Genomic DNA, 27,172 nt, shown 5'->3' on the forward strand with positions numbered 1-27,172 from the left:
GCTTCACTCCTCACTGGGCACCTACTGAGTGAAGGCACCCTATGGTGTAAGGTGGTCGGGCCTCCCGTGGGAGATCCCACGTTATCTTGGGAACCCAAGGGCCTTAGCAGGGCTTTGGGCAGAAGAGCCAGATGGTTGGGCTGTGAGTGCAGAAGAGATGTCAGCCCTGAGGGGAAGCCTGGGACGGGCTGGCAGCCAGTGCCGGCATTCAGGAGGGGACTGCCACTGGCCTAGTCAGGACGCAGCAGCAGCAGTGGGAGGGAAGAGGAGGGCCTTGGGGTGCAGCCGATGATCGACTTACTGATGAAAGGATGTGGACATGGGCAGGGAACCCCTCCCAGGTGTCACACCAGAAATGAGGATGTCAGCTGAGTTGAGGAAGTGGGGCTGCGGGTTGCAGGGGAGAAGAAGATCTGGAGGTCAGAGTGGGACTTGAGTGTGAGCTGCCTCTGAGGCAGCCAGCTGGCAGTGTCATGTGAACAGGCAGCTCTGACACCTGGAGCACCAGGACAGGGCCAGGGTGGGGCAATGGATGCTTGAAAATGGCTTCTGAGCCGCTTTTGCAGAGCCCCAGGGCCTGGGTTCAAATCCCAGCCTGACCCGACTTGCCGTGTGTCCCTGGGCCAATTCCATCAGCTCTCTCATCCCCTCAGGCCCCTCATCTTTAAAACAGGAAGAGTAAAAATATCTTGTTTCCTAGATTTCCCTGATGAATGAGAACTGGGGTGAAGTGTTTCTAAGCAGAAGCGATGTTGACGATGAAATATCAATATCCTCGCGTATTCTTAGGCAGGGAGACTCTAGAGGGCTCAGGGAGCAGAGACAGACTGGAGGCAGGGATATTCGAGCAGCTTGAGGTGTGCACGGAGATTCTGAGAAAGGGAATGTTTGGAAGTGGTGCTCAGAAAGAGGTGGGAGGATGTGTGTTCACGCATGCATTCATGCAAGTGTGTTGTGTGTGCATGTGTGTTCATGCATGTGTGTGTGCAAGTGTGGCATGTGCATGTTTGCAGGCATGGCATACGTGTGTGCATATGTGCTCATGCATATATGTGGTGTGTGTACCCCCATGTAAGTGTGGGTGCATGTGTGTGTGTGTGTGTGTGTGTGCATGTGTGCAGTACATTATGCATGTGCTTGTGTGCACCACATGCATGCATGGTGTGAATGTATGTATCGAGGCTGGGCTCTGTGCAGCGATTTTAACAGAACACAGGTAAAGGCTGTGGGGCAGGGGCCGTTGGTCTTGTGGAAAGACGGCTAGAGGGCATATTGACTTGGCTGCTGGCAACATGAAGCAGGGAGCCTGTCATCTTGGGCAGGATGGGGTGGAATGTGGTCACCCGGGCCCAGAGACAGTTCGGACCCTAGTGCCCATGCTCTGTGCCCAGAAGGCCCTGATGCTTCCAGGACCACAGGAGCAAAAGTGACCTCAGTAGTAATAGTCATTTATTGAGTGTTTACTTTGTGCCGGAGGCACCTGCACGGGAGATAGGCTCCTGTGGAGGCATGCTCTGCCTCAGGGCCTTCACACAGCTGTTCCCTCTGCCAGGAACAGTCTTCCCTAGAGACCCGCAGGGCTCCCGCCTTCCAGTCCTCATGCAGATGTGACCTTTCATTGCAGGCTACCCTGACCGTCCTGTTTAAAATGGCAGCAGCTCTGGCCCCACTCTCTGACCCTTTATCCTGCCTCTGTCTCTGCACACGTGTCACCTCTCAACACACTGCATAATTTCCCTTATTTGTTGTGTCCACTTCTGATTGTCCAGGGCAGGATGTAAGCAGCACAAAGCAGGCATTGCCAGTTCCCTGACGTGCCCCCCCCAACGTGTAGAACAGTACCTGGGAGCAGCAGACACTCAGTCAGTCCACGTTGGAGAAAACCAGGCACAGACATGTTAAGGCAGCAGCCAGGGCCACACAGCTTGTAAGTGGCAGGCTGATGGCAGAGCCCCTTGACGCTGCCATTGAGTGGTAACACTAGGGCGTCTGCAGTGAGCTCTGCTCAGAGCTGTGTGTGTGCATGTGTGTGCACGCGTGCGTGTGTGTGTGCATGCGTGCATGTGTGTGAATGTGTGTGTGTGCACGTGTGCATGTGACTGTGTGTGTGTGCGTATCTGTGAATGTGAGTGTGTGCACGCATGCATGTGTGTGACTGCATGTGTGCGTGTGTCAATGTGTGTGCGCGTGTGCATGTGTGTGAATGTGAGTGTGTGTACACGCAGGTGAGTGAATATGTGTGTGCACGTGCATGTGTGAATGTAAGTGTGTGTGTGTGCATGTGTGACTGTGGGACTGTGTATGTGCACGTGCATGTGTGTGAATGAGTGTGCATGCGTGTGAATGTGTGTATGTGCATGTGTGTGAATGTGCACATGCATGTATGTGTGCACGTGCATGTGTGTGAATGTGTGTGCATGTGTATGTCTGTGAATGTGTGTGTATATGCGAGTGCGTGTGTGTGCACGTGCATGTGTGTGAATGTGCCCATGCATGTGTGTGAATGTGTGAGTGCGTGGGTGAATGTATGAGTGCGTATGTCTGTGTGTGTGCACGTGCGTGTGCATGGGGGGATGGGGTGGCATGAGGACCAGAGAGGCAGGTGACCATTCAGAAGACACACAGCTGAGCGGAGGCACAGTTGACCCCCAGATCCTGCCAGCTGAGACCTGTGCCCAGGGAGCTTTATGCCCTCGCTGTGTGCCCAGGGACACTGGGACAGGCTTGTCCATCCGTCGATGTCCCTAGCAGGCAACACACAGCCAAATGCAGGAGCAAGCAGGCAGCCCAGGCCAGCCCGTGGCCCATTTTCAGCCCTGCCCCCCGCACAGCCTGTCCAAGTGCCACATGGCCACGTCACGCGTCAGACTCTGCAAACACTCCTCAGGCCAAGCAACTGTTCCCCTCCACCTCGCGCTGCCCCACGCCCCACCGCCCCCCAGGCTGTCAGGCCCCTCTCCCGCTGGCTCTCTCTGGCCCTCATCACTGCCTCGCCACTGCCTCCCTTTGCATTTTTCCGCCTAGAGTGAGATGGGGCCGTTTCTCTCAAGGGTTGTTTTAAATATTCATGTTTTAATTAAAGAATTTTATTGCACAAGCGACATGGAAGATCATGAAAAAGCAGCGTCCTGGGGCCTGGGAGCAAGTGTGTGTGTCCCTGTGTGTCCTCATGTGTGTGTGTGTCCCTGTGTGGTGTGTGTGGAGCCATTTTTGCACGAGGAGGGACGGGGAGCCACTCCGTTTGCACAAGGGCCAATTTAGTGTATGTGTCCCTGTGTGTGTGTCCCTCTGTGGTGTGTGTCCCTGTGTGTGTGTGTCTCCGCGTCCCTGTGTGTGGTGTGTGTGCCTGTGTGTCCTCGTGTGTATATCCCTGTGTGTCCCTGTGTGTGTCCTCTGTGTGCCCACAGGGAGTGGGTATGGGAGGCTGGGCTGAAACTGGATGTGGAGTATGAACCCACACATTCCGTTGGGCTCCTGGATCCTGCAGGCGTATGGGAGGCTTACTGCTGGCCGAGGGGCTGTGACCGGCCACGGAGATGGGGTGATCTCCCCCTCCCTGCCCTGCCTCCAGGGTGAGTCAGGCTCAGCCCAAGCCCACCTGCCCAGTGACCCCACACTCACTCTTGAGGCTGTTGGAGACACAGTCAGGCTCAGCCCCAATCCCAGGAGCCCCGGAAGTCCTGGGAAGAGGCATCTGGAGGCCTCTCTGGGGTGTGCAGGGGCAAAGGGAGCGGCAAAGCCTGGGCTGGAATTTGGAGGGGCGTCAGGACTGGAGTGGAGTTTGGGACTCCAGGTAGTCTCACGGTGACAGGGAGCACCGAGGAGCTTGGGAAGGTGCCAAGGTCTCCACTGTCAGGGGTTTCTGGCTTGGACAGGGGAGCCACTCTTTTTGCACAAGGGCCAATTTAGAAAAATCTAGAAAACAAGAAGGCTTCAGTCCCCATCACAGACAACACCCATTTCAGATGGGGATGGTAGGATGGGGCCCCATGGGAATGATATGCTGGGCCCACCATGCCCTCAGCCTTTTACCTCCTCCGCTCAGAGCCAGAACGCACCCCACGCCCGCCCGGCTGCGAGAGAGGCTGAGAGTCAGGGCGCTGTGTTTTGGTTCCACTTCCCAGAAAGATGGGGAGAAAGGACATGGAGCTGGCAGCAGACAGTCGGGGTTGGGGCCCGGGCGGTGGGCAGAGACTTGTCCAAGGTCTCCGGGATGGGCCCTGGGCTTTCAGGCTTGTAAACAGGGCACCATTCTCAGGCCAAGGAGCACCTGCCTGATCAAGAAAAGGAAGCAACAAGACTCGGCCAGCTCAGGGAGCCTCAGTTTCCCTCCTGAGAGTTGGAGACAGGACAGTACCTGCTTGCAGGGCCTGCGTGAGGCTTTAAGGAGATGGAGCCTTGACAGGTTTAGGGGAGCCCCGCTGCCCCACGAGGCTCCTCGCTCTTAGCTCACCTGGGAAATGGCCTGCCAGATGGTGGGCTCGGCTTCTCAGCCCCATCCTGCTGGTGCCCGCCTCTGTGGCGGGAGGAAGGGGGACCAGCCACTTGGGCACCGCCAGTAGGAGCTGCTGGCAGCAGGTAGGCTAAGTCAGGCCACCAGGCGCCCCATCCGCCCTCCGGGGCCCTCCCTTCCACGTCCGTGCAGGGGGCCCTGGTCTAGGTCTCAGAGGAGTCTGGGTGCCCAAGGACAGACCCTAACTCGGAGCCTGGGCTGGAGGTGGGGTCATCCCTGGGGCACGCTGTGGGTACCTGGGACCTGGTGGCAGAGCAGGGCGGGAATGGCAGAACTGACCCTCCAGCCCCGGTGCTACCCGACCTGCTGGACTCGAGAGACCTCTGCTGGCGACAGACAGAAGTGCACAGCTCTCCTCCAGAGAACAGCCCGGAAGCTGGGGAGGCCCAGCTGGAGGGAGGGACGCCCCCTGTGCTCCCCCGCACCCCCATCCCAGCCAACTCAGGGTGCGGGCTGTGGGGAGCTCACAGCCTCCAGTCTGGGGCGCCAGGGTGGGAAGGACACCAGGAGGCCTCTCACCAAGCACCCTCTCCCCTGGGTGGCCAGGCTGCCTGGGGCCGTTAATTGGCTCTATTCATCCCCTTAATGAGATGGAAATGAGGCTTCCAGACAGAGCAGCATTGAGTGGGGGAAGAAAGGCGGTTTCTTTCCGGGCCTGGAGGGGCAGCCCACCCCCCAGCCTGCTTGCTGCTCCTCTGCTGCCCCTCACTGCCCACCCAGCTCAGACACACTGGCCACCCAGCGAAGGGTGGCTTGAACACCTCTGCACCCTTCACTGCGGACCCCAGGGGCTCCATCCTGGCATTGATGCATTCACTAGACAAACATTTACTGAGTGTCAGCTAAGTGAGGGGACATACATCAAAAACAAAACAAGAATAAAAATAGCAGCTACCATTTTCTCAGCGTTCATTAGCAGCACGAGTGTGACCAAGATGGGGGATCAGTCTGTGGCTGGGATCAGGGCTCAGTATGTGACAGGATCAGGAATTCTGTGCCCAGGATCAGAGGTCAGTGTGTGATAAGGATCAAGGCTCAATATGTGATCAGGGTCAGGAATCAGTGTGTGACTAGAATCGAGACTCAGTATGCGTCCAGGGTCAGCTTGTGACCTGGATCAGGGCTCAGCACGGATCCAAAGTCAGGGTTCAGTATGTGACCAGGGTCAGGCTTGGTTTGTGGGGGCAGGGTGATCCATCCTCTGGGCCAGTGTCCTGCCCCTCCGCAGCCTCTCCTGATGTGCCCCCGCCCTTTCTCCCCCTACCACATTCTCACCACCTGGGTCACCAAGGTAACCAGCCCTGAAATGAGTGGGTGTTTTGGCAGCTGAGGCCTAACCTGGGTCTATCCTGAAAGGCTGCGCGCTGCAGCAGTTGCCATGGGAACCCAGTGGCATCCTCCGATGAGCCTGGCTTGGACACCCTCTCTCTCCCGCCCACTGCCAGTTTCCACGTCACTCAGGCTTCCGCATGGGGGCTGGCTGGGACGGCGAGGGGGGTGCCACAGGACATGCCACCCTGACCCATTGTCAGGCCCGCTTCTCAGGACCCCGTCTGTGCCTTTGCCTCAGAATCGGGGTGGGGGGGTGGGATGCCTTCAGCAGGTGCGACCACTGAGGCCCGGAGCGCCTGGGCCCCAGATAGTCCTGGCAGGAGGCCTTAGTCTGGGGGATGGGGGCGTTTGGAATCTGACCACCAGTTCAAGTCCAGGTTCCTCTCCTTGTCCTGAGTTAGGGCATGTGACAGGGCAGCCACGAAGGGCCTGTCACCTGTTCCTGTGCTGTAGGCAGGTGCCACCCTGTCCCGCCCTTGTGCCCTGGAGGCCGTGCTGAGTCCCCCACCTCCCCTGGCATGGCATGGGCCAAGCACGCTATGGAGGAGGCAGCTCAACTGCTGTGCACCCTCAGCCAGGTGCTCTCCTCTCTGGGAGCTGTGGGAGTGTGGCTCTGTGAGTGGAGGGAGAGGGTTCTGCAGCAGGTGTGGGGGCCTGGAAGACTCCCCCAACCCTATGGACCCCACCAGAGAGAATGAGGCCTCCCACAGCTGTGGTGGGTCAAGTCCCTCTCCTGGGTCTCATCCCCATGCCCCTGGCACCCCCTGCTGGCCATTCCTGGCATAGGTGCAGGGAAGTGGAGCAGGCTGGGGGGCAGGCTGGGGGGCGCGCTGGCTGGACACTGAGTTTGCTGAAAATCAAAGTGGGGTCCCAGGAGTCAACTCTGACCCAAGTGACAATGCCACACACCGTCCTCTCCACATCCTTTTTTGCTGTTTGACTTACCACTGATCAGTCCTGGGAGGTCAGCCATTATCCTCATGTTGTAAATGAAGAGAGTGAGGCCAGTGGGTGGTGGGGCCACTGGGGGAACCTGGTGGCTGGCGCTCCCCTGGGGTCTCCTGCAGTCCACACTCCCACTGAGGGAGGTGGGGCCACTGGGGGAACCTGGTGGCTGGCGCTCCCCTGGGGTCTCCTGCAGTCCACACTCCCACTGAGGGAGGCAGGGCCCCTTCCCTGAGGCTCCAAGAGACCCTGGGGCCCTTCTGGTGGGTCGGGGTGGCCTGTGCTTGGCCTGATTGCTGCCCCTGGGGCCTCCCCTGCTGTACCTGGGATCGAGCGGCCGGATCCCCAGTGTTCCCCAGTGGCAGCATGGGGCAGTGGCCCCAGCTCCATGGTGGGTCCCCTCGTGGTGGCCGCCAGCTGTCTCCTCGCCACCGTGGCCAGGAGCAGGCACTTGGCAAGGGCTGCATGCCCTTTCCAAGTCGCCCTGACCCTGCTGCACTGAGTGTGCGTGAGCCCAGAGTGCTGGGCAGGAGGCCCGAGCGGGAGGCCTAGACACGGCAGCCCCTTCCCGGCCCCCTGGAGCCGCTGCCCCTCTCTGGCCCACATATGGCAGTGGCCCTCTCCTGCTTTGTGCTCCTCCATGACTACCCAATGCTCCAGGACCATGGGCACTCCAAGCGGCCCAAAGTGTTTTTGGCAGCACGAGGACCCCCCAGGAGCGGAGACTCCTGGGGCGTGAGGTCTGGTTTGCTGGGGGAACACAGGTCCGTGAAGGCCGCGGTGACTGTCGGGGCAGGGATGGAGGAACCCTCACTAGAGAAGCTGAACAGAGTGTCTGGGGTCAGGCAGGGGCGTGGTGGGGAGGGGCCTGCAGGCATTTGTCCCAGGCTCCCTCCTCGGGTGGCTAGCTGGCCAGGTCCAGGGCAGGCTCAGTCAGGCTGTGCCTTGGGTTCGAGGCCCTGGTTGGACACCAGGTGTGAGGCCTTGGTCACCACTGGTATCCCTGCGTGGGGTGAAGAAGCGGCTCCAGGTCACAGCTGGGGTGTGAAATGTGGAGCCCTGGTGATGAGGATGGTGACCCTCCGCTGAGCCCATGAGGAAACTGAGGCTCTGATGAGCAGGGCCTGGCTGGAAACTGGAGGGAGCCTGGAGAGGGCTTCCAGGCGTGCCAGGAACAAGAACCTTGGAGGCCAGACCCCTCTACCCTCTGCTCACCATCAGGACGCTGTGCTGTGAGGCAGCGCTCTGGTGGGCGGAGGTCGTCATCCCTTCATCATCCTGGCAGCAAACCTGCCCAGTGGCGGCTGGCACACGGGGACCCTTCAGGCTCAGGCGTGACCTGAGCTCTCCAGAGGGAGCCCGGGAGCTGGGTAGACACCGGACCCCCAGGTCCTCCCAGGCCAGGCCTTCCCCGGCACTGCGGCCTCTCCCCACCCGGGCCGTCCTCGGCGGGCTTAGCACCCCCGTGACTTACCCCGTCCAGGCCACGAGCCCCTGCCCTGCCCTGATCCCCGCCCTCTGGTTTCCCCCCAGGCGGCTGGAAGCTGTGGTCCCTGTGGGGCGAATGCACGCGGGACTGCGGGGGAGGCCTCCAGACGCGGACGCGCACCTGCCTGCCCGCGCCGGGCGTGGAGGGCGGTGGCTGCGAGGGGGTGCTGGAGGAGGGTCGCCAGTGCAACCGCGAGGCCTGCGGCCGTGAGTGCGGGCGGGGCGGGGCGGAGCCGGAGCCCTGGAGAGGCGGGGCCTGTGAGGGAGGAGGGGGGGTGGGGCCCTGGGGAGGAGGGGCCCGTGGGGGAGGGGCGGGGCCTCGAGCAGAAGGGGCTGGTGGGGCAGGCAGGGGTAGGGCCCGGAGCAGAAGGGGCCGGTGGAGGGAGGGGCTTGGGGCGGGACCAGGTAGGGGCGGGGCCTGCAGGAAGAGTGAATAGAGTGGGTCTGGGCTCTGAGAAGCAGGACCTAAACTCCGGGCTGGCCTGTGGGAGTGGGGCCTAGCCGGGGGAGCAGAGGTGAGGGCCCCGAAGAGGGTGGTGCTTGGGGCTGGGTGGGACTAGTTGGGGCTTTCTTCCGGTTTGTGGATTGGGGTTTTTGGAGGGTGTGCGGAAGGCTGGCTGTGGGAGCTCTGGCCAAGCCAGCCCGCCTGCCCCAGCCGGATACTGCCTCCAGAATGTATTTCTGTAATAAGGCTCTCTAATGACCCCATGCATTTTTTAGCTGCTTCCATGAAGTTAAATCACGTTGTAATGAGACTGTCATTGTTTGGGCTTTTTTTCCTTGGTGAACTTTCCTGGGGAGAAGAGCTCCTCTCAGGAGCCTGGGGAGGGCCCCGGGGCGTCGGCTGGGCTGCGGGAGGGAGGCAGGGGGCTGCTGGGGTGCCAGGCAAGGGAGAGCAGCCGTCCTGCAGGTGAACGCTGGCCTGTGAGCGATGGAGGCAGTGAGGGAGGTGGCGCGGGGTATGGGAGACAGGACCCACAGGAAGGGTCCCCTGGTGACCAGATGAGGGCTGGTGCCAGGCTGGGCACTCTGGTCCCTGGCTTCCCAGCTGCCCAGTGGAGCCAGGTGGCCCAGTGCTGGCGAACTCAGAGCACTATGGCCACAGAGAGAGAGGACGGGGGCAAAGCACCGCTCCTGTGCTGACCTGAGCCCGTCCTGCAGCCGCTGGGCGTACCAGCTCCCGGAGCCAGTCCCTGCGGTCCACAGATGCCCGGCGGCGTGAGGAGCTGGGGGACGAGCTGCAGCAGTTTGGGTTCCCAGCCCCCCAGACCGGTGAGCTGGCGGGAGGGGGGTGGGTGGGACTAGGGCTTTGGGAAAATACTGTAAGTTATCAATCACAGCTTCTTATGGGTAGTAACTTGAATAACATGCCATAACTAGACTAAACCCTTAGGTGCAGGGCTCTTGTCTCCTGACTGACTGGCATTAGGGGAACTGGTGTGAGGTGAAGAGACCTGTCCCTGGCCAGACCCCAGAGGCCCAGGGATGGCACAGGCCGGCCCTCAGGGCTCCCAGCCTTGTAGGGGAAATGGCCAGTTCTTGAGATCAGCCTGGTTGGAAGGCCCGGGGGCTCTGCCCCAGCCCCGCTGCCTGCTCCCCAGCAGGGCGGCCCGCCTGCTGCGGGATCTGGCCCCGGTCTGACTGCAGCCCCGTGGGCGGCAGGCCTGTGACACTGTAGTGGGGCCTGCAGGTGACCCAGCAGCCGAGGAGTGGTCCCCGTGGAGCGTGTGCTCCAGCACCTGCGGCGAGGGCTGGCAGACCCGCACGCGCTTCTGCGTGTCCTCCTCCTACAGCACGCAGTGCAGCGGACCCCTGCGCGAGCAGCGGCTGTGCAACAACTCTGCCGTGTGCCCAGGTGGGTGGGACGTTGGGCTGGGGCAGCAGGGGGCCAGGGCAGCGGGGGGCCGGGGCAGCGGGGGTGGTGGCCGCAGAGGGCAGCAGCACCTTCCGTCCCTCTGCAGTGCATGGTGCCTGGGACGAATGGTCGCCCTGGAGCCTCTGCTCCAGCACCTGTGGCCGTGGCTTTCGGGATCGCACGCGCACCTGCAGGCCCCCCCAGTTTGGGGGCAACCCCTGTGAGGGCCCTGAGAAGCAAACCAAGTTCTGCAACATTGCCCTGTGCCCTGGTAGGTGAGAGGGAGGGTGTAGGGGCAGGGAGGAAGGGAAGAAAGGGGAGGTCACAGTGGGCCACTGGCCAGGCCCAGGAGCACAGCTTTGCCCACTCCAGACCCACCTCAGGGTGTTCAGAGGTTGGAACCTCAGACTGGGTTCAGGAAGCAGACTGAGGTGTGGCCTTGGGGCATTTCTCACCCATGTCCCAGGCTGGGTGCCGGCTGGTGGCCACCAGGGTGTTCACACCCATGTCCCAGGCTGGGTGTGGGGTGGTGACCCCCAGGGTTTTATCACCCATGTACCAGGCTGGATATTCACACCATGTCACAGGGTGGGTGTGGGGTGGTGGCCCCCAGGGTGTTCACACCCATGTCACAGGCTGGGTGTGGGGTGGTGGCCCCCAGGGTGTTCACACCCATGTCACAGGCTGGGTGTGGGGTGGTGACCCCCAGGGTTTTCTCACCCATGTACCAGGCTGGATATTCACACCATGTCACAGGGTGGGTGTGGGGTGGTGGCCCCCAGGGTGTTCACACCCATGTCACAGGCTGGGTGTGGGGTGGTGGCCTCCAGGGTGTTCTCACCCATGTCACAGGCTGGGTGTGGGGTGGTGGCCTCCAGGGTGTTCTCACCCATGTCACAGGCTGGGTGTGGGGTGGTGGCCTCCAGGGTGTTCTCACTCATGTCACAGGCTGGGTGTGGAGTGGTGGTCCCCAGGGTTTACTCACCCATGTCCCAGCCTGGGTGTTCTCACCCATGTCACAGGCTGGGCGTGAGTGGTGGCCCCCAGGGTGTTCTCACCCATGTCACAGGCTGGATGTGGGGTGGTGGTCCCCAGGGTTTACTCACCCATGTCACAGGCTGGGCAGGGGTGGTGGCCCCCAGGGTGTTCTCACCTGTGTCCCAGGCTGGGTGTGGGGCAGTAGCCCCCAGGGTCCGCTCACACCCACATCCCAAACCAGGCATTGGGGTGCCAGGTGTTCACGCCCACTTTGTGTCTCCTTCCTCCCCCGGGCCGGGCAGTGGATGGAAACTGGAATGAGTGGTCGAGCTGGAGCGCCTGCTCCGCCAGCTGCTCCCAGGGCCGACAGCAGCGCACGCGTGAATGCAACGGGCCTTCCTACGGGGGCGCCGAGTGCCAGGGCCACTGGGTGGAGACCCGAGACTGCTTCCTACAGCAGTGCCCAGGTCAGGGGTGCGCCGGGCTGGGGTCGGGGGGCACCTAACAAGCAGGAGCCTCTAGGAAGGGGACAGGCCCCACAGCGGGTGGGGGTAACCATGGGCCCCGGCATGTGACTGAGGAGGGAGTGGGGTGCACAGTGGGGTCTGGGGTGGCTGTGGGGGAAACGGGGCATGGGGTGGCTGCAGGGTGAGTGAGGTGCACTGTGGGGTGTGGAGTGGCCATGGGGAGAGGAGTGGGTGTGGGGTGGCCGTGGGGCAGCGGGGTGCACAATGGGACTTGGGGTGTCTGTGTGGGAAATGGAGTGTGGGTGGCTGTGGGGCAGTGGGGTGCACAGTGGGACTTGGGGTGTCTGTGTGGGAAATGGAGTGTGGGTGGCCGTGGGGCAGCGGGGTGCACAGTGGGACTTGGGGTATCCATGGGAAAATGGAGTGTGGGTGGCCGTGGGGTAGCAGGATGCACAGTGGGACTTGGGGTGTCTGTGTGGGAAGTGGATTGTGGGGTGACTGTGGGGTAGCGGGGTACACAGTGGGACTTGGGGTATCCATGGGGAAATGGAGTGTGGGTGGCTGTGGGGTAGCGGGCTGCACAGTGGGACTTGGGGTGTCTGTGTGGGAAGTGGATTGTGGGGTGACTGTGGGGTAGTGGGGTACACAGTGGGACTTGGGGTATCCATGGGGAAATGGAGTGTGGGTGGCCGTGGGGTAGCAGGCTGCACAGTGGGACTTGGGGTGTCCATAGGGAAGTGGAGTGTGGGGTGGCCATGGGGCAGCGGGCTGCACAGTGGGACTTGGGTATCTGTAGGGAAGTGGAGTGTGGGGTGGCCGTGGGGTAGCGGGGTGCACAGTGAGGTGTGGAGGGTGGTGGGGTTGGCTGCATGTGGGGTGTTTGCTTTATTTTGTATCAGGCTGATGACTGGTTTTTCCTCTCCTGGTCTGAATTTCTTTTCTTCTGACCTCCTGTCCCACATCCCTGGGTCCCTATGTTTCACTGCCGCATGGTTCTGTGTGGGTCCCTGTCTTTGTGTCCTCATGTCACTGTGGCTCCTGGACCCCGCCCTCCTTGTTGCCTGTGCCCTGTGTCTGGCCGCGCCCCTCAGTGGATGGCAAGTGGCAGGCCTGGGCGTCATGGGGCAGTTGCAGCGTCACATGTGGGGCTGGCAGCCAGCGACGGGAGCGTGTCTGCTCTGGGCCCTTCTTCGGGGGAGCAGCCTGCCAAGGCCCCCAGGATGAGTACCGGCAGTGCGGCACCCAGCGGTGTCCCGGTGAGGCCCCTCCCACCTGGGCTGGGCTCTGGGGAGCGCTGATGGCGATCGGGCGGGCTCGGGCTCAGCTGTCACCCGCGTGGTGTGTTGGGGGCTCCCGTCCTGTCCTCATAATGATGCCTGCTCCAGGTGCCTTGCACCTTCCAGAGCCAGCTGCCGGCTCTCAGTACCCCTTCCTGAACCCCTGTCCCGGGCCCCTTGGCAGAGCCCCATGAGATCTGTGATGAGGACAACTTTGGTGCTGTGATCTGGAAGGAGACCCCAGCGGGAGAGGTGGCTGCCGTCCGGTGTCCCCGCAACGCCACAGGTGAGGGCTGGAGAGCACATAATGTATGGGGGCTCCCGTCCTGTCCTCACGGTGATGCGGCACTGGGAGGCAGCCCAGACATGGAGCCCAGACAGCCTGCATGCGCTGGCGCGGGGTGGTGGGGCCACGAGCCCAGGGCACCGTGTGAGAACTCTGTGGCAGCCGCTGTTCTGAGCACTTGCTAGGGGCTGGCACCCATGCTCAGCCCTAACGCAAGATGTCCACGGAGTCGAAGCAACCCAAGAAGCCGCCACCATTTACAGCTGGGAAACTGAGGCACAGGGAAGTGAATGCCCTTGCCCGGGGCTTGCAGGGACAGGAAAAGGAGGTCTCCGTTGAATGCCAGCCTCAAGGAGAAAGCAGGGCTCCATGGGGAAGGGCTCGCTGCACTAGGGGTAGGCCTCCTTTACCCTCCTTTTTGAAGGAGTGCGGGTGCTTTTATGTCCCTGACAGGCAGCAGGCAGAGAGGATGGCAGCCCAGGTTCAAACTCTGGTTCTGCCCTTGTTTGCTGTGTGACATTCAAAAACTGCCTTAACTTCCCTGAGCCTCAGTGTTCTCATCTGTAGGATGAGGGCAGTTGGGGTTCCTCTGCTCAGAGCTGCTGTGGGGAGGTGTGGGGGATGGCGGCAGGGGCCTTGTATTGCCAGCTGCGGCTGCTGCTCCTCCCTCGCTCTTCTGATTACAGAACAGGGCATGTTCTTGGTAGCAGATTGCAAATGCTGAGAAGCAAAATGAAGCACGTGAATGCCACACGGTGGCATGCCTCCTCGGACTTTGGTCCACATGCATGGCAGGGTCTCCCAGTGCCGCTCATTTTTGGCCCCATGTAAACCAGGTTCTGCATCCAGTCCTGCGGCTCTTGTCGGGTGTCAGGGCTGCAACAGTTCTCTGTGGCTGCCGCCACCGTGTAAACACTCAGCTGTCCCTGTTTCTCTGATGATGTCCTGGGAGTGAGCTCTGTATCACAGGGTGTGCCGTGTTTAAGGCTGTTGTCCCCTTAATGCCCGGCGGCACCCCAAGGCTGCCCCCGTGTCTCTGGGCCAGGCTGAGGCCCCTGTAGCCCTGTGGATGCAGCCAGGCAGGGGCCCAGGGTGCTGGTTCCCTCCAGGGCTCTAGGTTGGTTAGAAGGGGCTCCGAAGGAGGTCATGGCTGAACTCTGAAGGCCCTGCTCAGCCGAGATCTCCACCTCCATGCAGTGGCTTCCTGAAGGCTTAGCTCCTGCCAGGTCCTGAGTCCTTGGGGCAGGTAGCAGCTGGAAATGTGTCGATGAAGGGAACGAGGTCCCTTTGTGGGCTCTGCTCTTGGCGTGAGGCCATGGGCGAGTCCCTGTTTCTGGGAGCCACAGGGTCCCATCCAGAGGGTCTGCTGCCAGGGGCCGAGGGTGGGATTCCTGCGCCAGGCAGCGGGCGTCCACCTGAGAAGGGGATGGTCTCCCCAGGACTCATCCTGCGACGGTGCGAGCTGGACGAGGAAGGCATCGCCTACTGGGAGCCCCCCACCTACATCCGCTGTGTTTCCATTGACTACAGAAACATCCAGATGATGGTGAGGGCCAGTTCCCAGGGGTCTCCAACCCCTCCCCAGTCACCCTGGCCACACAGGTTGGGACCCTGAGGAGGGTCCTAGGCATGGGAGGTCCTGGGTGGCTGCCTGGACATGTCCCACGGAGGTGAAGGCACCCGACCTCTCTGTCTTCCGCAGACCCGGGAGCACCTGGCCAAGGCTCAGCGAGGGCTGCCCGGGGAGGGGGTCTCGGAGGTCATCCAGACACTGGTGGAGATCTCTCAGGATGGGACCAGCTACAGCGGGGACCTGCTGTCCACCATCGATGTCCTGAGGAACATGACAGAGATTTTCCGGAGAGCGTACTACAGCCCCACCCCTGGGGACGTACAGGTGGGCTCCCCGAGGGGATTTTGGAAGAGGGTGTCAGGAAGGTGTCTGGGGAGCCCTCCTCGACCTTAGAGATGGATCCCCAACCCTGGCCACAGCCCAGGCCCTAACCCATGTCATAGGTTGAACTCTGACCTTTGTCACACATCTAATCTTGGTCACACATTGAGCCCTGACCCTGGTCACACACTGAGCCCTGATCATAGGCTGAGCCCTGACCCTGGTTACACGCTGAGCTCTGGTCATAAGCTGAGCCCTGATCCTGGTCACATGCTGAGCCCTGGTCACACGCTGAGCCCTGACCCTGGTCACACACTGAGCCCTGGTCATAGGCTGAGCCCTGACCCTGGTCACACGCTGAGCTCTGGTCATATGCTGAGCCCTAATCCTGGTTATGCACTGAGCCCCGACCCTGGTCACACACCATGTCCTGATCCTGGTCACACTCTGAGTCCTGACCCTTGTCACAAACTGAGCCCTGATCCTGGTGACACACCGAGCCCTGATCCTGGTGACACACCGACCCCTGATCCTGGTCACACACTGAGTACTGACACTGGTCACACACTGAGCCCTGATCCTGGTCACACACTGAGCCCTGATCCTGCTCACACACTGAGCCCGGACACTGGTCACACACTGAGCCCTGATCCTGGTCACACACTGAGCCCTGACACTGGTCACACACTGAGCCCTGATCCTGGTCACACACTGAGCCCTGACCCTGGTCACATGCTGAACCCTGACCCTAGTCACACGCTGAGCCCTGACCCTGGTCACACGCTGAGCCCTGACACTGGTCACACGCTGAGCCCTGATCCTGGTCACACACTGAGCCCTGACACTGGTCACACACTGAGCCCTGATCCTGGTCACACACTGAGCCCTGACCCTGGTCACATGCTGAACCCTGACCCTGGTCACATGCTGAGCCCTGACCCTGGTCACACACTGAGCCTCGATCCTGGTTATACACTGAACCCTGGCCCTGGTCACAGTGAGTTCTGACGCTGGTCACACACTGAGCCCTGATCCTGGTCACATATTGAGCCCTGACCCTGGTCATACACTGAATCCTGACCCTGATCATAGTGAACGGTGATTTTGTGCCCTGTTCTCTGTCACTGGCCCTTTTTCCTCTTCTTTCCAGAATTTTGTCCAGATCCTTAGCAACCTGCTGGCAGAGGAGAATCGGGACAAGTGGGAGGAGGCCCAGCTGGTAGGGCCTGGGGCCCCTACGGTCAGCAGCCTCAGGAGGGGTGCAGGCACAGCTGGTACCTCCCTGGTCTCCAGTCGGCCTGGGGTGGGGTCCCGCCGGGTGCTCTGGGTTTGGATCCCAGGATGGCCTCTTGCTGGTGTTGGCGGCACTGAGGAAGCTCAGCATTCCCAGCCTGTTTCCTCATTTGTCTAAGGACAGTCGTTTATTTCCTGGGGCTCAGTGAGGAGGTTCCGGAAAACATTGAGCACATGGGGATGCCGAGGCAGCTGGGACATAGAGCCCTCCTCATGTTGGGGCAGTGGGCAGTGCTCACTCCCCCTGGCTGACCTCCAGCCAGCCGCCACTCCTAGCCCGGGCGGCACCCAGCATGGGTCTGTGGGTATCCAGAGACTCTCCCCCATCCTGGGCTTCCAATGGGTGGGGCACAGCAGCCCCTCTGGGCATCTGCGTTCTCATCCCCAAAGTGGGGTACTCAGAGGTCACCAGCCCCACTTCCTCGAAATGTTAGGAAATGGCCAATAAGAAAAGGAGGGACAGGGAAGGGAAGGAGGCAGGGGCTAAGGGACAGTGGGGCCTCCTCCCTGGGCTGCTCACCCCCCTGCCCCCCAGGCGGGCCCCAACGCCAAGGAGCTGTTCCGGCTGGTGGAGGACTTTGTGGACGTCATCGGCTTCCGCATGAAGGACCTGAGGGATGCATACCAGGTGACAGACAACCTGGGTAAGCCTGCCCGCCTGCTGCCACCCCCCACGCCTTGCTCTGCAGCCCTGGGCCAGGCCCTTCTGCCTCAGCGTCCTCATCTGTATAAAGGGGCAGTGACCAGACAGCCTCTGTGGGCCCTCCCAGCCGATTTCTCAGATGGGTCCTGTTTTCAGTCTCCTGAGGGTTGATGATATGACCTAGGAGGGGATCAGACACAGCCTAGGGGTTGTGGACCTGGGAGCTCCGTTCCCCAGCCAGCGCTTCGCATGTACCCACCGGGGGCCAGAGCTCATTCTGCCTGTCACCCCCAGTGCCCTCCCTGTGGAGCTTTAGAGGCAGGGGCTGTGCAACCCACACCTTCCCTGCTTGTCAGTCCCAGCAGTGCCTTGCCAGAGGGGCCTGGATTCCACCCAGCTCTGTGGTGTCAACCGAGTCTTAGTTTCCTCATTTCTAAAATGAGATGATAACGGTGCCCACCTCATGGGGAAGTAGAGACTGATGAGACGAGTGAGTGCCTGAACCCCGGGGTAAAAGGTGGCTGTCATCACAAACACTCACAGCAATTTTATTTAATGACTGTTACTACAGTGCCCTCAAATACCTCTCAAAAGCCGCATTTCCCAAACTTTCCCTGCCTTGATCAGAGAGTCTCTCAAAGCAGAGGACCCAGGGGTGGGTGCTGGTCGCAGCTGTGATCCACAGAGCACCGAGGAAGGAGAATGTCACCTCCCCTGTGGGGATGCTTCACCTCTAGTGATATGACCGGGATCAGCTGAGCTTTGTCAGCACACACACCCTGGGGCCTTGCCCAGTGCCTACACTGGTGCCCAGGACATAACTGGTAGCCAGCTCCCAGAGCGCTCGGCACAGCCCACAGCCCCTGGAATGGCCCACACATGCTTCAAACCCTGAGCACCGTGGTTACCCCACATGCTTCATGACCCTGTCTCAGTCCATTTCCTGTTGCTGTCACTGAAGGGGTAATCTATAAAGATGAGAGGTTCTGCAGGCCGGAAAGTCCAAGGCCACAGCTCCAGCTCTGACTGAGCACCTCCTGCTGCAGCACAGCATGGCAGAGGCAGCCCATGAGAGACAGAGCAAGTGTGCCCACTGAGGTCTCCCTTCCCGTAATGCCACTAAAGCCATCACGGGGGCCACCCTCATGACCTCCCAAAGGCCCCACCCCCAAGTACCATTAGCAGATGAAATCCCACCCCCAAGTACCATTAGCAGATGAAATTGGGGATTCAGTTTCCAACATGTGAACGTTTACAGGACACATTCAAGCTATGGCACACCACAGACACCCTGTGCATCCCATACGCTCCACTCACCCGTGCTCAGCCTCACTCACTCCCAGGACCCTGCTTCTCTGCCCAGGCCCCCACCCTTACATCCCTCCCTCACTCAGCTGCCAAGAACTGGGCGCCAGCGAGAGTGGCTTCCCATCGCATCTCTTTATGCAAACCAGATGAAAGGAATAATCCCTCCCGACCGTCAGAGCTGTAGGCCAAAGTGACACAGAAGCTGCATGTAGACAGACTACGAAGGCTGGAACTCTGATCCCTGCAGCCAACCTTAAACCCAGAGACCTGCCATGACCGGGTTGATGACCCAGTGTTTTCACCAATAGAAGTGTCCATTTCAATATTCATCTCGTCAGAAGGTGCTTGGCACTCCTGAGGTGTCCCATCCCCAGGCCTAAAACAGACACAGTCCGAGAACATTTAAGTTAAGCAACCCTAACTTCCATGCGACCAGACCCGTACTGCAGGCAGCACTCAGACGTGTCTGGTGGAAACCATAGCTTCGTGCCTATTGTACTTGAACAAGTCCCACTAAAACATGTCCAAGGCGCATCGACATTCTTATTATAATGTCTTTGGGAGGCTAACTAGCATTAACCTTTTAAATTAAAGACTGAGGTTAGGCGCAGTGGCTCATGCCTGTAATCCCAGCAATTTAGGAGGCCAAGGCAGGAGGATTGCTTGAGCCCAAGAGTTTGAGACCAGCCTGGGCAACACAGTGAGACCCTGTCTCTACAAATGTTTTTTAAAAAATTAGCCAGGCATGGTGGTGCACCTTTAGTCCCTGCTACTAGGGAGGCTGAGGCGGGAGGATCGCTTGAGCCCAGGAGGTCGAGGCTGCAGTGAGTCGTGATCACACCACTGCACTTCAGCCTGAGCAACAGGCTGTCTCTTTAAGGAACAAAAAAAGACAAAGTTCTGATTTTTCCATAGTGAAATGCCTCAGCTAGAAATATCAACACGACTGATTGCTACTATTTCAATAATTCTGCCACTTTTCATCTTGTTCCAATGAAATAGTTCAAAGTTTGCCCCTTACCCGGGCACACCTGCTGCAGCCCAACCTGGTACCCGTGCCAGCCCTCCACCGCCCCTCGATGACCCTGTGTCCAGCCTCCCACCCCTTTACCTGCTCCAGGGCGCTGCTCCAGCGTCCGTCTGCCCCCATTCCCCACTGCAGCTTCTCAGCAGCCCCTTGCCCGTGCAGGCCACCTGTCCTTTGACGTTTCCTCTTGTCCTCACCCCCGGTTCTCTGCCGGTCCCTCCTGCCCCTCTGCTCACTGGGTGCCCACCCAGTCCGAATTGCCTCTGCCTTCCATTGGGGCTGCCAGTGACATCCATGGTGCAAAACCCTGTTCTCGGGCATCCTTGCCACCCGCTGCATTTGGCGGTACTGATGCGCATGCCCTCTCCTCCTCTCCCTGCCCCATCTTGGGCTGCATTCTTGAGGCTCCACTGGGGCCTGTGAGGGCTTAGGCCACAGCCCCAGAGCCAGGTTCCCCCAGAGTGGTGGGTCCCTGTCAGCACCTGCTTCCGCCCCAGCGGCACTTCCCCAAACTCTCTTCCCGTCCAGTTGCCCCAAACCTGCTGCCTCATCCCCACGTCCAGTTGCCCCTAAACCTGCTGCCTCATTCCCATGCCCATCCACCCTGAGCTCAGGGCCCTTCCGCACCCCCAATGCCTTCCTTCCCAGAATGGGAGGGAACACTGGATCCGGTCTTTCACCGTGGCTCATGCTGCCCTTTGATGCCTGAGCCCTGAGGCAGGGCAGCCCCCATCCCCCTTCTACAGAGGGAGGGGAGGCGGGATCAGCTCACAGAGCCGGAGGGCAGCTGGGCTCCCCTGTCCCAGGAGGGAGTGGGGGGTGCTGAGGAGGTGCCTGGTCCCTGCGGATCCCTCCATGGCCACAGGACAGACCCCAGAATCTGCCTTTGACCACCTTCTGGGCCATGGAGGGTGGGAGGGGCAGGCTCCCTGCCCCTCACCGTGGCTCCAATTCAGCAGGACCAGGCCCGGCCCAGCCTCTGCCTGATGCTCCTTGCTGACTCTGCTCCTGGACCTCACTGAGGTCTGGGAACAAGGCCCACCCAGGGAGTGTGGAGCCTGCACAGGGCCCAGGGTGCAGGGAGTTGGGGTCTGTACCCTGGGGGCTGGGGCTGGGGCTGGGGCAGGTGGCCCCCACACTCCTGCCTCTGAGCCATGGGCACCCCGCGGCATCACCCTGCACTGCCAGGCCTGCACCTCAACTCCCGCAGCTGAGGCCCCGCCACATCTGTGACTTTCCCTTCTCTCTGTCTCTCCCGCCTTTGCCCCTGCTCCCAGTCCTCAGCATCCATAAGCTCCCAGCCAGCGGAGCCACTGACATCAGCTTCCCCATGAAGGGCTGGCGGGCCACGGGTGACTGGGCCAAGGTGCCGGAGGACAGGGTCACTGTGTCCAAGAGTGTCTTCTCCACGGGGCTGGCAGGTGAGGGGCCCAGGGAGTGGGGGGGACCTTCATGGGGGAAGTGGGCCCCAGAGTCGGACGGTCGCCACCCCTCTGGAGTCTAGCTGCTGCCTCAGAGTTGGGCGGTTTTCAAGGGGGTCCCCTTTTCCAGGAAGCCCTCCTTGCCCTCTCTGGGGCCAGGGTCTGCGGATCAACCCTGAGGCCCAGGCAGAGGGGTCAAGATGAACCACCTCGCTTCAGGGAGGGACAGGGAGTCACATGTCAAGGACCCTGTTACCTGGAAGAGAGCCATGTCCTGCCTGCCCACAACTCTCAGGATGCCCCAGGGAATGGCCCAGTCTCCCTCTTCCCACCTGACCGTTGCCCCAGCTCCCTGGCTGCAGCACTGTGTCCGTGGGTGGGTGGGCCTCACCATCCGCCAGGGCCCTGGACATGACCTTGAAGATGGGCGGCAGATGCCAGTGACAGCGGGGTCCAGGCCAGGCTGCCAAGTCCCACCCTGGCTATGGGGATGGCGGGCTGGGGTTGACAGTGCACTTTCTTCCAGAGGCCGATGAAGCATCCGTGTTTGTGGTGGGCACCGTGCTCTACAGGAACCTGGGCAGCTTCCTGGCCCTGCAGAGGTGGGCAGCGCAGGGCAGGCGTGGGGTGGGCAGGACCCCAGCCACAGGATGTGAAGGGGGAGGCCAGGGGGCCTGGAGGAGTGTGGATGATGGGCTGGGGGTGGAGGGTGGCGAGGGGTACAGGGGCCCTCGGGGGCACCTGGGGGAGGGCTGGGAGAAGCCTGGGCTGGGAAGTCTCCCCCGACACCTGTGCCTCTGGCTCTTGCAGGAACACGACCGTCCTGAATTCCAAGGTGATCTCCGTGACTGTGAAACCCCCGCCTCGCTCCCTGCGCACACCCTTGGAGATCGAGTTTGCCCACATGTATAATGTGAGTGCCGTCCGCGTGCACACTCTGATGCCAGCAGAAACGCGTGTGCGTGAATTCTGTCCCACTCCTCAGCCACTAAGCCTTTGGGGCCTCCTCACAACAGCTCTAACCTGCGAGAGCTGCTTTTATCCCTGGATTATAGGTGGGGAAACAGGCTCAGAGAGGTGAGGTGACTTGCCCAGGGTTACACAGCAAGTGAGGTGCTGAAACCCCATCTGTGCCTGACTCCCCACCTGGGCTCCAACCACTTTGCCCTCCAGCCCCCATTGGCCTGGTTGTTCCCCTTCTGAGAAGTGGAGCCTGTCCCATGACTTCTGGCCCCCTAACGCCTGGCCACCGAGAAGCTGGAGGTGTAAGTACACCCTCTGCCGGCACCGCCAGGGCTGACGCCAGGCCTCGCCTGCAGGGGCTCTGGGATTTCAGCACAGGAGCATCCTCCCAGAACTCCCTGGCCGGAAGCTCCGGCCTCCAGGCCACGGCTGCTACGTGAGCCCAGCCAGATCCCAACCCTGCTCCTTGGAGCTCTCCAGAGCCCTTCGTCAGGCCTCAGGGGAGTAGGGGCCGAGATGCCCTCCTGATGGGCCGAGAACCAGGGCCCCCAGAGAACACGTTGCCTGGGTTACCGCACCAGGACTGGGCAGTGCCAGGCCTCCAGCCCAGGCCAGGGCTGTAGGAAGCCACGGGAGAACCCACCCTGTCCTTTCTAGCTGTGTGACCTTGGGAGAGTTGTTCAACTTCTCTGTGCCATGGTTCCCTCCCTTATCAAGTGGGAACAATAGGGCTGGGTGAGGACTGAGTCTCACAGCTGCTCTGAGCAGGCTGCACCTAAGAGCCACCCTCAGGAGCTCTGGCCATCTCTGCTGTCACAGCCCCATCTTGGCAGTGCTAGTGTGTGGCAGGCCTGGCAAGGCTGTGTCCCAGGAACGCTAGCTGGACGTCAGAGCAGTGCAGGGTGCTTACAGAGGCCACTGTGTGCCCGGTGACCCCTACTCACTAAGCCCCAGGGGAAGGGTCTTCCCATCACCCTACTTCATACCAGAGACGGACTTCAGCCGTTGCTGCCCAGCCCGGCCACTGGACCTGGGCTCTGGGAGGGGCCAGGAGCTGCCCAAGGCCACATGGGTGGTGGGGGATTGTGCCAAGCCCGGGTGACCTTGGGCCACTGCTGTTTCCACCCTGGACTCAGTTTCCTCCTCGCAAAACGCAGTCTGTTAAGGGAGCCACACAGGCAGCGTGCCTGGCAGCACACCTTTAGGTGGGTCCCATGGTGACCCGAGGGCAGGGCTGGTCCTGGCTGCCAGGGGCTCTGACTCCTCTCCCCTCTCTCCCAGGGCACCACCAACCAGACCTGTATCCTGTGGGATGAGACGGATGTGTAAGTTCACTTGGATTTCATGGCCTTGGGGGTCTGAGGTGGGGTTCGTGGGAGGCTGGCCCAGTAGGGGAGGGGTGCAGGTTTTAGGTCTTGGCCGCTGGCCCCCCAGCTGTCTGTGTACCCGCATGGGCCTCCCTGTCACCACCTGTCACTCACTGTCTGGCTCTGGAGCCCACCAGGCCGCCTCCCACCCCCTCCCAGGGATGTCCACAGTTCAGGGAGGAGCGGACATGGAGGTCCAACCCCAGGCCAGGTGATGGGCAGGCATCCTGGCCTGCCACCTGCCCCCCAGCCCCATGCCCAGAGCAGGTGGAATCCTGGCATTCAGGTCTGCAGGTGGGTGCCAGGTGCTGAGGGGCTGCGGAAGCTTCCATGACAGACCAGGGCAGCGTGGGGTGGAACTGGAACTTCAGGCTCATCAGATGGGGGGGTGGGCCCCTGGGGTCTTCAGTGGCCCTATGTCCTGTGCCAGTTGCAGGCCAAGCACTTGTTGGGTGCCAGCCGGCCCAGGTGCTGTGGCACAGCTGGAGCAAGTTCCACGCCCCATGTGGGGTTCCGTGAGGAGCAGTCAGGCTGTGGGGTGCCATCTCGGGGCCCTGGTGGGTGTGCCAGAGTGGGGCCATCCTCCCAGACAGCAAGGCGGGGGCAGCGAAGAGAACCTTACCCAGTCAGAGGAAGAGTCTGTGTAAAGGCCCAAAGTGCCAGCGCCCAGGGCTGAGCTAGGCCAGGACATGGGGAGATGGATAGAGCAATGGTGGCCAGGTCCCGACGTGTGGCTCCAGGCTGAGGGGTCTTCAGTGTGTGGTCAGGGACCTGGGTGTGTGCACCCTGCCACCCGCCTCCTCCGAGCGTGTTCCTCTGGCTCCCTCAGCCCCAGTCCCTCCTGGCTGCTCTGACATCACCAGCCTCAGGCCTCCCTGCACCCCTTTCCCAGGCTGAGTGTGTGTGGTCAGCGTGGCCACCTGGGTGTCAGTGGCACATGTGATGGTCCCTTGCGTGGTGGGTAGTTCAGTGACAAGGGAAGGCTCCTTGAGTGGCAGGCGTTGGAGGACAAGGCTGCCTGACAGGGAGAGGGATGCAGGTGGCTCAGGAGACAGCTGGAGCAAGGGCAGGGAGGCTGAGGGCATGAGGAGCAGGGAGCTGGCCAGGAGAAGCAGGCAGAGGCAGGCAGGGGCTCAGGGGAGGCCACGGCAGGGTGAGGACAGTTAGTGGGGTCTGGGTGTCATGACTTTCCACCTACCTACCACCCATCCACCCTCTCCTCTGCCTGCCTGTTCTTTAATCTATACCCACTGCCACCACCCTCCACCCACCAACAATCCATCCTCTCCTTCGTCCACCTGTTCTTTAATCTATATCCACTGCCACCACCCTCTACCCACCACCCATCCACCCGCTCCTCCGTCTGCCTGTTCTTTAATCCATCCACCCATCGCCCACTGCTCACCACCCTTCCTCCGGCGGTCACTACCATCTGATGGGCACTATTCTGGCAGGTCCCAGCCTTTAGCCTCCTCTCCCCAGTGAGGAGGGATGGGGAACAGGGACAGACGGAGCAGTGTGGTGATGCCTGGCCATGCATGGGCTGGGAAGGGAAGCTAGCAGGGTCTGGATGCGGGTGGGGAGGTGCCTTTGCAAGCAGGGTCATGCACGCCTCCGAGGAGAGGGGAGGTTTCAGCAGAGGCCTGGCAAGCACAGCTCTGCGCGTGTGTGTCTGGGGATGAGCGTCGCAGGAGAAGGAGCAGCCAGGGCAAAGGCCTCAAGGTGGGATTGGCAGGTCACGCCAGGCTCCTGCCTTCTCTGCACCCCACACGGTGGACTCTGCTATGTTTCCTGCCCTGGGCCTGGAGTTGGCAGCCGGGCTGGGGAAAGCTGGGTGCCCTGCAGCCCTGGGGAGCCAGCTCTCTAGCTCTCGTAAGGGTGGAAAAAGAAAATGCAAGAAAAAAGCCCCCCTGCTTGCATTACCCAGGCCCACCCCTGGGCTTTGCATTTTCAGGGGGTGTCAGTGCGGGAGCTGCAGGTGAGTCTCTCTCCCCCACAGCCCCAGCACTTCCCCTCCCCACAGTGCAGAAACCCTCCATCCGGGCTGTTCGCCGGCTGCTGCAGCTCTCGGGGGGCTGCGCCCTGGTTCACTCAACCAGCCCCTGCTGGTGGCCTTCAGGAGCCTTCCCTCTCTACCAACATAAACGCCTGCATGACCGGCGACCCTGCGAGGACAGCTCCACCCGTACTGGGATCAGTCCCCAGGCAGTCTTATCAGATGGAGGGTGTGGGCCCCATTGCTTTTTAGAAAGGAAAGCATCCCCTTTGTCCTCCAGGGCAGCAGGCTGTGAGGGGCCTGTCCACTGAGCCGGGACAAGGACAGTGCCCCAGGGACCCGACTGTGGCTGAAGAGGACATGCTGTGTGGCCTTGGGCAGAGCCTGTGCCCTGGGAGCCTTGGCTTCCTGACCCTATGGCCAGCATCTGCCTGCTTTTAGGCAGGGGCGGGGGCAGCAGGACGGCGGTCAAGTCCTCAGGGTGTTTGGCGTCCACGTGGCCTCCATCGACCCTAAAAGTCACAGGTGTGGGGAAGGCCCAGGACCCGCCAGTCACACCAGGTGCTCCACCCACCCCATCACCGGCTGGATGCGCTGAGTGCTAAGGTCTTGGTGCCTGGGTCCAGGACTTCAGGACAGGAGGACAGGAGGCAGGTGCCAGTGTGGCCCACGCAGTGCCTGGCAGCATTGTGCCCGAGTTGCCTCTTGGGTCCTTGACCCTGCCCGGGAGCCAGGCCACGCTGCACACCTGCTGCCTGTGAGGAGCTGAGGCCCTGAGACTCCTGCAGTCCTGCTGAAAGCACAGCACAGTGACCGAGGCCGTCTGCTTTGGAACTGGGCAGCCTGGAGCCCTAGACGGCGGGCCGCGGCTGGCAGGGAGGGACTGGGGCTGACCTCGGTCCCCTTCCTTCTGCCCCTCGCCTCCCCTCCGCTCTGGGTTGGATGGCACCTCCCTCGACTGCTGCAGGGGCCACTCCTCGCCCTGTGAACTGTGTCCGGGCAGCTGAGTTTCCCAGTTGACCTGAAATGGAGACCACGGGCAGGGGCCCAGGTCTGTTTCCACCAGGACACCAAGGGACCGGGTCCAAGCTGGTGTGGGCCTGCGTCGCTGCGCACTTGGATGGGAAAGAGTCTCGTGTCTGGGGAGGGGTTCTGTGTGTGAGGAGTGCAGTGGTTTGAAGCAGGAGGGGAGTGAGAGCCATCAGTCACCATCAGCTGAGAAGTACTGAACTCTTAGAGCCGTAATTGTTATTCGTAACTGAACTGGTCACAGATAGAGCCCAGATCCCAAACTCAGACTGAGTTTTTACCCTGTTCACACACTGAGTTCTGATCATACTCACTCACTGAGCCCTGATCCTGGTCACAGGCTGAGCCCTGATCCTAGTCACATACTAAGCCCTGATCCTGGTCACAGGTTGAGCCCTGGCCCAGTTCATACATTGAGCGCAGATCTTAGCCACACATAGTCCTGACCTTGGTCATACACTGGGTCCTGATCCTGGTCACAGGCCGAGTCCTGCTCTGGTGTCTTAGCTGGAATGACTTGTGTGTGTCACATGCTTGTAGGGCCACCTCCTCTTCCAGCCACATACAGCAATTGACCATGTGACCCGCTCAGCCTAGGAAGACTTACAGGCTTCCATTGCAATGCAGGTCACCTGCCTGCCTCACCCTGGTTGTGCAGACACACTTGCACCCATGGGCTCAACACTCAAGCCCATGGTGTCTGCTCATGCTCTGTAAACCCTGAGCCCTAAGAGCACCTGGTGTCCCTGCACCCCAGCAACCAGATCCATAACCAAACCCCAACCTCCCAGGCCCAAACACCCTGGGTCATCCAGTCCTGAATGCTGGCCTGGCAGCATGGCTCAGGTGCTCCTGCTCCCCCATACCCCTGCACCACCCTGGCTTGTGGTGGTGAGGGCCTGGGGACTGGGGATGCTAGGGAGGAAAATGGGGAGCAGAGCGGGAGGTGGGGGTTGCAGAGTTCCCATATGTTCCAAGCCATAAACATTGCCCCTACCATAGCCCATCCCTGTATAGTTCCTTGACCACAGGTGTCTCTACTGGAGTGGGGTGGGGGGACAGTGGCAGTTATGTCAAAGTCATGTCTGTA

At 61.0% G+C, this 27,172-nt stretch overlaps 1 protein-coding gene across 4 annotated transcripts in view; it reads left to right on the forward strand.

Moving 5' to 3' along the window:
• The window catches only part of ADGRB1 (adhesion G protein-coupled receptor B1), a 102,450-nt gene that overhangs the window by 17,457 nt on the left and 57,821 nt on the right, over positions 1–27,172 (forward strand). For all 4 annotated transcript variants that reach the window (XM_054518966.2, XM_054518963.2, XM_054518964.2 and 1 more), the window contains exons 3-17: positions 8,324–8,485; positions 9,440–9,550; positions 9,969–10,133; positions 10,240–10,404; positions 11,414–11,578; positions 12,670–12,834; positions 13,040–13,141; positions 14,581–14,687; positions 14,844–15,038; positions 16,186–16,254; positions 16,864–16,972; positions 20,584–20,727; positions 21,254–21,329; positions 21,538–21,640; positions 22,972–23,015. In XM_054518966.2, the coding sequence (XP_054374941.2) occupies positions 8,324–8,485; positions 9,440–9,550; positions 9,969–10,133; positions 10,240–10,404; positions 11,414–11,578; positions 12,670–12,834; positions 13,040–13,141; positions 14,581–14,687; positions 14,844–15,038; positions 16,186–16,254; positions 16,864–16,972; positions 20,584–20,727; positions 21,254–21,329; positions 21,538–21,640; positions 22,972–23,015 (1,882 nt within the window). The remainder of the gene's footprint in view (positions 1–8,323; positions 8,486–9,439; positions 9,551–9,968; positions 10,134–10,239; positions 10,405–11,413; positions 11,579–12,669; positions 12,835–13,039; positions 13,142–14,580; positions 14,688–14,843; positions 15,039–16,185; positions 16,255–16,863; positions 16,973–20,583; positions 20,728–21,253; positions 21,330–21,537; positions 21,641–22,971; positions 23,016–27,172) is intronic.

This window comes from Pongo abelii, chromosome 7, assembly GCF_028885655.2.
Source record: "Pongo abelii isolate AG06213 chromosome 7, NHGRI_mPonAbe1-v2.0_pri, whole genome shotgun sequence".
Taxonomy (NCBI): domain Eukaryota; kingdom Metazoa; phylum Chordata; class Mammalia; order Primates; family Hominidae; genus Pongo; species Pongo abelii.